The 12,259-nt window shown below is 45.7% G+C and overlaps 1 protein-coding gene across 1 annotated transcript; it reads left to right on the forward strand.

Moving 5' to 3' along the window:
* Window positions 1-508: 508 nt before the first annotated feature.
* BPIFA2 (BPI fold containing family A member 2) lies at window positions 509-11,900 on the forward strand. The gene is made up of 8 exons (XM_010360602.2): window positions 509-665; window positions 3,326-3,470; window positions 4,450-4,557; window positions 5,777-5,929; window positions 8,405-8,486; window positions 10,113-10,176; window positions 11,029-11,106; window positions 11,715-11,900. Exons 1-7 carry the CDS (start codon window positions 509-511, stop codon window positions 11,067-11,069), a joined length of 750 nt encoding a protein of 249 aa, XP_010358904.1. The 3' UTR covers window positions 11,070-11,106; window positions 11,715-11,900.
* The last annotated feature ends 359 nt before the right edge of the window (window positions 11,901-12,259 follow it).

Here is a 12,259-nt window from a genome sequence, read left to right on the forward strand (position 1 = left end):
TGACAGTGAAATAAGTCACAGTCCTTCCCCTGTGGAGTTCACAGCCTGGTAGGAAAGGTGGTCAAATAATCAGGGAAGTGTTACCCAGGACCTTGAACAGGATAATGAAGACAGCAAGGTGGGACTCCCCCAACCTAGAATCTGAGGAGGGGCCTACAGTAGGCTTCACAGAGGGCATGATATAGGAATTGACCTAAGTGGAAAAGTAAAGAAGAAGAAAAATATTTTAGGCAGAGAAGACAGCGTATGAAAAGGAACCAAGAGTATGGGCTTGGAGTCAAGCCTGACTTTTCAAATCCCAGCTCCTTCACTTACTGGCTGTGTGTCTCCGGGCAAGTTGCTGTAGCTTTCTGACCTTGGTTGCCCATTTGTAAAACAGGAAATAACTACATCTATCTTAATGGAATGTTAAATGTTAAGAGTGATGGGAACTCACTGAAGAGACCATTTCCCTCTGGACAATTCTCACTTTGTTCTTCCCATGACTGTCCAGGTGTCAAGACAAAAGATGCTTCAGCTTTGGAAACTTGTTCTCCTATGCGGCGTGCTCACTGGGACCTCCGAGTCTCTTCTTGGCAATCTTGGCAGTGACCTAAGCAATGTCGTGGATGAGCTGAAACCTATTCTTCAGGATGGACTTGAGACAGTTGACAATACTCTTAAAGGTAAATCAATGAGGGTTGTGAACAGTGTCACCTAAATTAGCCTCCTAAACACTATGCCTGCATTACCAGAGGCTGCCACCAGGGGCTACTCTTTATGGGTGGCTTACTGAGAAAAGTGGCTATTCAATTCCTGGCTCATTCGTTTATCTTTCTAGAAACAAGCAATGCCACAATGAATATCCTTTTATATATTATATCCTGATAAACGTTTGCCAATATGTGCATAAGATAAATTCCTACAAGTGGGATTTCAAAAGTTCAAAAACTATGCTGTTGACAAATAATCTCCTATGTTAACACTGTCTCCAACAGTCTACGAGAGTGCCTTTTTTCCCACCCCTTTTCCAGCAGTGGGTCTGGACAACTTTAAATGTTCTGCCTGTCTCACAGATGAAAAGCTATAACTTATTTCACTTTGCACTCCTCTAAGTTCTCCAGAGACCTATCATAAAGACACTTTGCCCTCCTCCCCCTATAAGAATTACTGCTTTCTTTCTTTTCTTTCTTCATGCTTTTGGTGTCATGAAGTTTTTGCCCATGTCTATGTCTTGAATGGTATTGCCTACGTTTCCTTCTAGGGTTTTTATGGTTTTGGGTTTTACATTTATGTCTTTAAACCATCTTGAGTTAACTTTTGAATAAGATGTAAGGAAAGGGTCCAGTTTCAGTTTTCTGCATATGGCTAGCCAGTTTTCCCAGAACCATTTATCAAATAGGGAATCCTTTCCCCACTGCTTGCTTTTGTGAGGTTTGTTGAAGATCAGATGGTTGTAGATGTGTGGTGTTATTTCTGAAGTCTCTGTTCTGTTCCATTGATCTATATGTCTGTTTTGGTACCAGTGACCTGCTGTTTTGCTTACTGTATCCTTGTAGTATAGTTTGAAGCCAGGTAGCATGATGCCTCCAGTTTTGTTCTTTTTGCTTAGGATCGTCTTGCTATATGGGCTCTTTTTTGATTCCATATGAAATTTAAAGTAGTTTTTTCTAATTCTGTGAAGAAAGTCAATGGTAGTTCAATGGGAACAGATTGAATCTGTAAATTACTTTGGGCAGTATGGCCATTTTCATGATATTGATTCTTCCTATCCATGAGCATGGAAAATTGACAAATGGGATCTAATTAAACTGAAAAGCTTCTGCACAGCAAAAGAAACTAGCATTAGAGTGAACAGGCAATCTGTAGAATGGGAGAACATTTTTGCACTCTACCCATCTGACAAAGGTCTAATATCCAGAATCTACAAGAAACTTAAACAAACTTACAAGAAAAGAACAAACAACCCCATCAGAAATTGTGCAAAGGATATGAACAGACACTTCTCAAAAGAAGACATTTATGTGGCCAAAAAACATAGGGAAAAAAGCTCATCATCACTGATCATTAGAGAAATGCAAATCAAAACCACAATGAAATACCATCTCACACCATTAAGAATGGCAATTATTAAAAAGTCAGGAAACAATAGATGCTGGCAAGGCTGTGGAAATATAGGAACACTTTTACCCTATTGGTGGGACTGTAAATTAGTTCAACCATTAAGGAAGACAGTGTGGCTATTCCTCAAGGATCTAAAACCAGAAATACCATTTGACCCAGCAATCCCATTACTGGATATATACCCAAAGGAATATAAATCATTCTACTGTAAAGACACATGTACACATATGTTTACTGCAGCACTATTTACAATAGCAAAGACATGGAACCAACCCAAATGCCCATCAATGATAGACTGGATAAAGAAAATGTGGTACATATACACCGTGGAATACTATGCAGCCATAAAAAAGGATGAGATCATGTCCTTTGTAGGGACATGGATGAAGCTGGAAGCCATCATCCTCAGCAAACTAACACAGGAACAAAAAACCAAGCACCGCATGTTCTCACTCATAAATGGGAGTTTAACAATGAGAACACATGGATGCAGGGAGGGGAACAACACACACTGGGGCCTTTTGGGGGCTCAGGGGCAAGGAGAGGGAGAGAATTAGGACAAATACCTAATGTATGTGGGGCTTGAAACCTAGATGACGGGTTGATAGGTGCAGCTCACTACCATGGCACATGTATACCTATGTAACAAACCTGCACATTCTGCACATGTATCCTGGAACTTAAAGTAAAATAAAAAAAAAAAAAAAAGAATCATTGCTTTGTGGGCCTGCTGCAAAGCTGTCATTCTGGGACTCTCATTTGCCAGTTTCATGGATTGGAGCCATTTTTTCTCCTTGATTCTAGATTTTTCATTTCTTGAGTGTATTCTCTCATTCTTTCTAGTTTTTCAAACTCACATGAGCATCTCACTTAACACAATAGACCCATAAGTCACTCCTAGACGCTGGCGTACAATCAATATCAATCGCCTGGCCAATTGGTTGATTGCTCTGTTGACAAATAATCAGAACATATTATTAACAGTACGGAGGCAGCATGAAGGAAAAAGAGCTCCCTGGCTGTGTGGCTAGACACACTTCTTAACCATCTTGAGCCTTTATTTCCTTAGCTGTAAAAAAGCAGACAATGACAATATCTACCTCACTGAGTTGTTATAAAGATTAAATGAAGTAACATAGGCAAACAGTCTTACCCGGTACCTGGAGCATCGTGGCTACTTCGTAAGGGGTGCATGACACAAAATGGCGATTGTTTTTGGCAGATGTCCTTGAGAAACTGAAGGTCGACCTAGGGGTGCTTCAGAAATCCAGTGCTTGGCAACTGGCCAAGCAGAAGGCCCAGGAACCTGAGAAATTGTGGAACAATGTCATTTCTAAGCTGCTTCCAACTAATACGAACACTTTGGGGTGAGTTGGTGCTTCAGGGTGGAGATCTTTGCTCTAAGAAAAGGGAAAACATATCTTTGAGGAGGTAAGTTTAAGATGAAGACAAGCCTCATTCCCCTCCCACAGAGCCAAGGTGGTCTGAGCGAGGTCAGACCCACCAGAGCTTGAGTAAATTAGAGGCAGGGCTACAAGGTCAATCTGGGTGTCTTACGGGTTTGGGCTTCCATGTTCTTTAATTTCAGGGTCAGGGTGAAGGTTATATTCATCCTTACCTCTACCTGTTTGCTGGTACACAAAGTCCCTTTCCAAGGAATAAAACTTTTCTTTTCCATATATAACCGGGGTTAAAAGCCCAGATCCCTTTAGAGGAAGGGAAACTGGAGTCTTCACCACATAACCCCAGGCAGTGGATCCACTCATAAACTTTTTATGTTATTATTATTATTATTATTATTTTGAGACGAGGTTTCGCTCTTGTTGCCCAGGCTGGAGTACAATGGCACGATCTTGGCTCACCATAACCTCCCGGGTTCAAGCGATTCTCCTGCCTCAGCCTTCTGAGTAGCTGGGATTACAGGCATGCACCACCACACCCAGCTGATTTTGTATATTTAGTAGAGATGAGGTTTCTCCCTGTTGGACAGGCTGGTCTCGAACTCCCGACCTCAGGTGATTCGCCCGCCTCTGCCTCCCAAAGTGCTGGGATGACAGGCGTGAGCCACCGTGCCCGGCCCCACTCATGAACTTTTAAAGTCAGACAGTTCTGGTCTCAAAATCTGCCTCTGGCACTTACTCCCCTGGAGATCTGGGGGAAAAATCATACCAGCCTTGAGCCTCGGTGTGCTGTGCCATAAAATTGGAGAGAATCAAACCTCTGAACAGGGCTACAGTGAAGACTAAAGAAGGCAAGGCTGACGAGGCCCAAACGCTTAGCTCAGGGAAGTGCTTGGCAAGTGGCTGTTACAAGGAGTGACATGGGTGAATTATGGGTTTTACACAGGTTGAAAATCAGCGACTCCCTCATCCTGGATGTCAAAGCTGAACCAATCGATGATGGCAAAGGCCTTAACCTGAGCTTCCCTGTCACCGCGAATGTCACTGCGGCCTTGTGAGTATGCGCTAGAATCTGAGATTTGGGAAAGGCAGTGCAACCTGGCCGATGGATGCCCAACCTGGGAATCGGGCACCTCCTCCCGCTACTGGGTGACCTTGGGCTTCAGTTTCCCAGTCTGTGAGTGAGAGGACCCTTCTGGGTCTAAGATCTCAATCCTTAAAATGCTCTAGAGAACTCTAGCCATAACCAAGGGTCTTTTAAAAATAATGCTCCATTGAATGTAGTTTTGAAATCATGACATTTATCTAGTTTTAAAATTTGAAAAGTTGAGAAAACAAACATTTATTATTCCTTGGCAAAATTTCCTCCGGCATTATTTTGTCTCTCAAGATTCTCTCTAAATTGCAGTGACCATTACAGAAAAATTCATACAGCAATACACACTGTATAATAAAGTGTGTGTGTGCAAAATATAAGTTTAAACTCTTTTAATTTTAGCTGAGAGTGGTGGCTTATACCTGTAATCCCAGCAATTTGGGAAGCTGAGGTGAGAGGATCGCTTGAGCTCAGGAGTTCGTGACCAGCCTGGACAATATGACAAAACCCTGTCTCTGCAAAAAATACAAAAATTAACCAGGTGTGGCGGTGCACGCCTGCAGTCCCAGCTACTTGGGAGGCTGAGGCAGGAGGATTGCTTGAGCCCGAGAGGTCGAGGCTGCAGTGAGCCCTGATTGCACCAGTGCACTCCAGCCTGGGTGACACAGTGAGACCCTGTCTCACGAAAATTAAAAAATTTTAATTTTAAAGGAGATAGACAAGAAAGGAGCATGTGTGAAAGCACTTCTGTAAACTACATGCACTAATGGTGCCATCCATCATTTAGCTATGAGATCTTGGGAAAGTTACTTAACCTCTCTGTACCAAGGTTTCCTCATTCAGAAAATAGGGAGAGTAATAAACGAATCCAGGTAAAATACATTTTAAAGTACCTACACATAAATTGTTGTCAATAAATATTAACTATTATTATTTTACCTATTGGTGTAATGTTGTATAAAAAATTCATACGACCTAAACCCAAGTGGCCAGGAGAAGAAGTCCCTCATATAAACATGTAAATTTCACAGAGGATATGGACCATGTTGATATTACCTGGGCCATGTTGACATTACACATAGACATTCTGACTTATGTCCACACAGGTGGAGGAACCCAACTGGGCAACAGGCAGGACCTTCTAGACTCTGTTCACTGTGCATCTTACTTCCTACAGGCCCATCATTGGCCAGATTATCAACCTGCAAGCTTCCTTGGACCTCCTGACTGCAGTCAGCATTGAAACTGATCCCCAGACACATCAGTCTGTTGCCGTCCTGGGAGAATGCGCCAGTGACCCAACCAGCATCTCACTTTCCTTGCTGGACAAGTAAGTCCCGTCATCTGAGCAGAGTTGGGCTCTCAGGGAACTTGAGGACCCCTAATTTCAACTCTAGTCCTATACATAAGAAGAGGCCTCGTGGTGAAAGTGTTCAAGCTCTGGGGTCATGTTGACCTTGGTTTAAACATCAGCTCTGCCACTAACTTGTAACTTTATCACCAACTTGATCCTCTAAGCCTGTTTTCACATCTGTAAACTGGGGGTGTTCATAATAACTACTCATAGGCTTCTGAGATGACCAGATAAGAAAATACGAATATTTAGCATGCAGCCTGGAACATGCTGCCTCTCTCCTGGCTGGTTCTCTCCATTACTGAGACTGGAGTGTTGAGCTCCCCACTGTAATCATTAATTTGTTCATTTCACCTTTCCACTCTGTCAGTTTCTGCTTCATACCGTTTGGAGCTCTGTTGTTAGGTGCATGCACATTAGGATTGTTATGACTTCTTGGAGAATTGTCCCCTTTATTGTTATGTAATGTCCCTCAATAATAATAATAATAAAATTATATTTACCTTCTTGCCTCCAGAAGGAAGGAGAGGGGAGAGTAAGTGCCTGCCATGGGCTCTAATTTCAGATTGTCCCCAAATTGTTCTCCACCCAGTGGAAATTTCCTGAAAGGAGATCTTGAAAACTTAATCCTCCCCATTTAAATCATTGATCCCTTTTAATCCACAAAATCTACATCTTAAGCTCTGTGCTTGAAAGAGCAGGTCTGACTCAGGCAAGAGGGTGGAGGGAAAAAGAGTGACACTGGCCGATGACTGGGAGAGGAAGAGCGACCCAGAAGCTGAGGGCTGGGGCTACTTGGCCTTGGCCAGGAGCAAGGCTGGGTCCTCAGCTCTCAGCCCCGATGGCCATGAGCAGAGGACACTCCACTTGCCCTGCACTGAGGGATCTGAACACAGGTTGCCCAAAGAACCCTGAAAATCAAAGGTTTCCATAGCCTGATGTGAGTTGCAAAGGCTGGGATGTAAATTCAGAGACCGGAGTCTGGCTGCACTGGGTCTGTGCCCACATCTGTGAGATGGCACCACTCTGCAGCTCCAGATCCTTCCAGGGCCTTTCTTTGCACTTGTGGTTCAATCCCAAGTACTCCCCATGGTCATGTAGGCTCTGTTTGATCTGGCCCCACCCTTGTATCCCTGCACCCTCCCCTTACTCACTGTGCCCAGATACAGTGGCCTTTATGCCGTGCCTCAGATAGGCTCTTTCCCAGCTCGAGACCTTTGCATGGGATACTCTGGCTGCCTAGAGCACCTTCTTCTCACTCTGCTTCAGTGAACTGCTGCATCCTGCAGGGCCTTCACAGGGCTCCTCCTATTCTCTCTCGTAAGAGTCTACTCTTACCTTTAAAGCACTTGTCACAAGTTCTCAATGTATATTTAATTGCATGTTCACTTCTTTCATTCTTTCAGCCAAAAATATATTGAGACTGGGCACGGTGGCTCCACACTGGTAATCCCAGCACTTTTGGAGGCTGAGGTGGGCGGATCACTTGAGGTCAGGAGTTCAAGACCAGCTTGGCCAACATGGCGAAACTCCGTCTCAACTAAAAATACAAAAATTAGCCAGGGTTGGTGGCGAGTGCCTGTAATCCCAGCTACTTGGGACGCTGAGGCACAAGCACTGCTTGAACCCAGGAGGCAGAGGTTGCAATGAGCCGAGATCGTGCCACTGCACTCCAGTCTGGGTGACAGAGCAAGACCTTGTCTCAAAAAAAAAAAAAAAAAAAAAAAAAAAGTGTATTGGGCAGGCACCATTCTGGGCTCTGGAGAACTGATTGGTAATGACAAACAAGGTCCCTGTTCTTGCAGAGCTTACCTAAGGGAAAGCTAAGCTGCCCTGGTTCTGTGTCCACATCTGTGAAATGACACCGCTCTATGGCTCCGAATCTTCTCAGGGCTTTTCTTTGCACTTTGGATCAAATCTAACCCAAATTCAGTCCATCAGTAAAGAACGCTCCAGGGAAATATGAGTCCTGCACAGAGCAAAGCACTCTCTTAGATAAGTAGTCAGGGAGGGCTGCCCTGAGGAGGTGGCGGTTATACTGAGAGTTGAAGGTGGGAGGAGCCAACCTTGGCAAGAATTGTTTAGGTACCACATTAGGGTATGTTTGGACCGTTAATGTTTAGGTACCAGGTTAGGGGATGTCTGTACTTCGCTCATTCGGTACCAGGGCCCAGCTAGGTTCCTGGTGCATAGTTGGTGCTCTGTAAATATGGGTTGAATGAACGAACGAATAAGGTCTCTGTGCTGAGAATCTCATGAGGCCCTGGGGTGAGCCGCTGGTCAGATGTGGGATTCTAAGTGACGATCCATGTGGCTCTGTCTGTAGTTAGAAAGGAGTTTCCATGTCCCTGGGGTTTATCTGACTCCATAGTGTCTCCCCCCTAGCTTCTTGGCAGTTTCCCCCATCTCTTGCCCACTTGACTAGGCTTTAACAGTTCCTTGTGTTTGCAGCCACAGCCAAATCATCAACAACGTCGTGAATAGAGTGACCAACACACTGAAAAGCACCATATCCTTCCTGGTGCAGAAGGAGGTAAGTCTCCTACTCCTTGGGGCCCAGATCCAGGCCTGGTCATGGCATTTTGGGGAATTTGCAGGCCTGGCTGTATCCTCTGGGCACTTTTCCTTTAGAGGTGAAAGCTTCTCCTTGGGAGGTCAGCTGGAACTTCCTCCTCTACTAATCAGCCTGGGGGGTAGCAGGGGAGAACAGAGGCCTGACATCAGCTGAAATTGCCAGGACCCAAACTTGAGCCACTCAACATATCCATTCACTACCAATATGCTTTTGCAGCTAACATCTTCAACACAATTTTACTTAAATACATTTCTTTAGAAGCATTTATTTTTAAAAATAAAACTTTATATCCCTATCACAAATAGAAAATTAATATCACATATCAATCAATGGAAAAACTAAACACAGACTTATAAAATAGTTTTAATTTTTTTTTTCCATCTATGCATCATCCAGAACCATAGGTACCATGTGCAGGATTCCTAGGCCCACGGTTGCAGAGAGTCTAAATCAGTCATTCTGGAAGGGGACCCAGGAATGTGGGTTTATAAAAGAAAAATCCTTCAGATGGCTCTGTGACCCACTGAACCGGAGTTTATTTATATTCCAAGTGTGGTCCTCCACCAGCTTCAGCCTCGGCTGGGCGCTTGATAGGAATGTGGAATCTCAGGCCCCACCCCAGACCTGCCGAATTGCAGTCTGCAGGGAACTGTGTACACACAACAGCATGAGATACTCTGCTCTACAACCTCAGGGCAAATGCCTCAGGGCACCATTTGTCCCTTTAAAATTCCAGGGTTCCAAAGCTCAACAACATGGGGATGTCAACACTCTAGAATGTAGATTTCTGAGGTCCTAGAATTCTAGTATTCTAAGGTTTTAGGATTCTAACACCCTAGGGTTTCCAGATTTAAGACTGCTGGGATCCCATTGTTCTAAAATTCTAAAGTTCAGGCCAGGCGCGGTGGCTCATGCCTGTAATCCCAGCTCTTTGGAAGGTCAAGGTGGGCAGATCACTTGAGGTCAGGAGTTCAAGACCAGCCTGGCCAACATGGTGGAGCCCTGTCTCTACTAAAAACACAAAAATTAGTCATGCATGTTTAGATGCCAGGTTAGGGGATGTTTGTACTTCGCTCATTCGGTACCAGGGCCCAGCTAGGTTCCTGGTACATAGTTGGTGCTCTGTAAATATGGGTTGAATGAGTGAACGTATAAGGTCTCTGCTGAGAATCTCATGAGGCCCTGGGGTGAGCCACTGGTCGGATGTGGGATTCTAAGTGATGATCCATGTGGCTCTGTCTGTAGTTAGAAAGGAGTTTCCATGTCCCTGGGGTTTACAGGCACATGTCCCAGTCTCTTGGGAGACTGAGGCAGGCGAATCACTTGAACCCAGGAGGCAGAGGTTGCAGTGAGCAGAGATTGTACCACTGCATTCCAGCCTGGGCAAGACAGTGAGACCCCGTCTCAAAAAAAAAAAAAACAATAAAACAAAATAAAATCCTAAAGTTTAAAGGTCCTAAGATCCCTAGAAATGAGCTCCTCTGTGGGTGGCGAGCAGGCGAGCAGTTTGTTTCCAGCGGAGGAGAATGGTCTGTTCTTCCTCCTTCTCCTGACCGTCCTCTTCCTCCTCTCTCCGGCTGTCAGATATGCCCACTGATCCGCATCTTCCTCCACTCCCTGGATGTGGAATTCATTCAGCAGATCATTGGTAAGTCAGTGGGGAAGTGAGGACCTTCCGAGGCAGGCCTGGAGCTCTGTGCCCACCGCATAAGCAGTTCTGGTCAGGAGACCCTGGAGAAGCAGAAGAACCCACTGTCCTAAGCAAATTGGGAGCTGTGGCTTCCCCTCCACAGGCACTTGGGGGGTCTCTTTGGCTTTTGGGTCTACAGGCATGGCTGAGGTTGCTGGGGAGAAATGGAGTAAGTAAAGGTGTCAAGACCCTGGAGGTGACCCTTCTATGAATATAGCCACAAATCAGCCAGGAACGGTGGCTCACACCTGTAATCCCAGCACTTTGGGAGGCTGAGGTGGGCGGATCACTTGAGGTCAGGAGTTCAAGACCAGCTTGGCCAACATGGCGAAACTCCGTCTCAACTAAAAATACAAAAATTAGCCAGGGTTGGTGGCGAGTGCCTGTAATCCCAGCTACTTGGGACGCTGAGGCACAAGCACTGCTTGAACCCAGGAGGCAGAGGTTGCAATGAGCCGAGATCGTGCCACTGCACTCCAGTCTGGGTGACAGAGCAAGACCTTGTCTCAAAAAAAAATTAAAAAGAAAAAAAAAAAAAGAAAGGAAATAGCCGCAAGTCTAGTCCCTTAGGCAGTCACTTGGTGCTCCGTACACACTATCTCACTGGATCCTTGCAACAACCCTGTGGGATGGGTACAGTCATTGTATCCACTCTACAGATGAACAAACTGAAGCTCAGAGAGCTGTAGTGACATCCCTGGGGTCCCACAGCTGTCAGGTGACCTGCCGGAGAGCGGCATTTTTTGGAGTCTGGTCTCTATTCAATTTTCCAGAGACAGACACTAAGACCTGCTATTGATTTGGTTTCAGATAATCTTCAGCAGGAAACCCAGCTGCAAACCCACATCTGAAGAGGATGAATGACGAGGACCACTGTGATGCCTGCTGGTGAGGAGCCAGGCTCTGAGCCCCAGTGCACAGGGGCCTATGGTGAAGAAAAGCCAAGTGTGGCTTCCCTTCTTTTTGTGTTAGAAGACTGTGCCTTCATCTCAGTCATAGACTGAGCGCTGGCTAGGGCCTGAATCTGGTCACACTCTAAACACTGAGCCTTAATCACTGAACTATGATTCTGGCCCTAGACTGAACCTGGATCCTAGTCACAGATCGAGCTTTGATGCCAGTTATTGACTGAGCCTTAGTCTTGGTCACAGACTGAGCCCTAACCTTGGTCTCAAATGGATCCATGATTCTGATCACATATTGGGCCCTGAACCTGGCTCCAGTGGTGGCCTGCAATCAATCTTTTCACATCTGCCATTGTTCTGAAGGAGGGTGAGGGGAGTGTAGAGGAGTCAGTGCTAGGTGCCAATGAAAGACCCCAAACCACAAGTGCCAGTTTCTTCCTCCCAGGACTTAAACCACATGGGGTATTATGGGAAAGAGCTGGGACACTGGAGCCAGGTCAACTTGGGTCCCATCAAGTGCCCAGTGGATGACAGATGGGTATAAGGGCAGCCTAGCTGCAAATGTCCTAACCCCCTGTGGTCTCATTCCAGATTGGTTCCCAGTGGCTTGCCCCACCCCCTTATAGCATCTCCCTCTGGGAAGCTGCTGCCACCACCTAACCAGCATGAAAGCCTAAGTCCCACCAGAGGGACCTTCCCAGATGCCCCTCCTGCTCACAGTCAGAACAGCAGTTTCTACACATACTCTCCTGCCCCTGGCAATAAAGGCCCATTTCTGGACCCTTCTGTGTGGTTAGTTGTGTTCCCTCCATTTGGGATTTGTTGGTGGGAATTGGGGAGGGAGGTTGGGGACTGCAACTAGGGTGGGAGAGACCTGGATCCAGAGCTAGAAGTCTCAGCGAGAATATCCAGCCCCATCTCCTGGTTCTATAAAGGGGGCCACGGAGACACAGAGAGGCAACAAACTAGCCCAAGTCTCACAGGCAGTCTGTGGCGATGGCAGACCCCAATCTATCCATTCACGCATTCAACAGGTATGTAGTGAGCACCTACTCTGTGCCAGACAGGCAGTGGGAACTGGAAAGTCACATTCTGGGAATAGTCCCACCCAACGCTTTCCTCCATTCCTCTCCAAG

This window comes from Rhinopithecus roxellana, chromosome 13 (assembly GCF_007565055.1).
Source record: "Rhinopithecus roxellana isolate Shanxi Qingling chromosome 13, ASM756505v1, whole genome shotgun sequence".
NCBI classification, from domain to species: domain Eukaryota; kingdom Metazoa; phylum Chordata; class Mammalia; order Primates; family Cercopithecidae; genus Rhinopithecus; species Rhinopithecus roxellana.

Excerpts from the sequence above, each read along its gene's own strand:
- BPIFA2 (XM_010360602.2), top strand. The coding sequence starts at position 509 with ATGCTTCAGCTTTGGAAACTTGTTCTCCTATGCGGCGTGCTCACTGGG. Across the intron at positions 3,471-4,449 it reads ACTAATACGAACACTTTGGG|GTTGAAAATCAGCGACTCCC; the intron begins GTGAGTTGGTGC and ends GGTTTTACACAG. Across the intron at positions 5,930-8,404 it reads TCACTTTCCTTGCTGGACAA|CCACAGCCAAATCATCAACA; the intron begins GTAAGTCCCGTC and ends TTGTGTTTGCAG.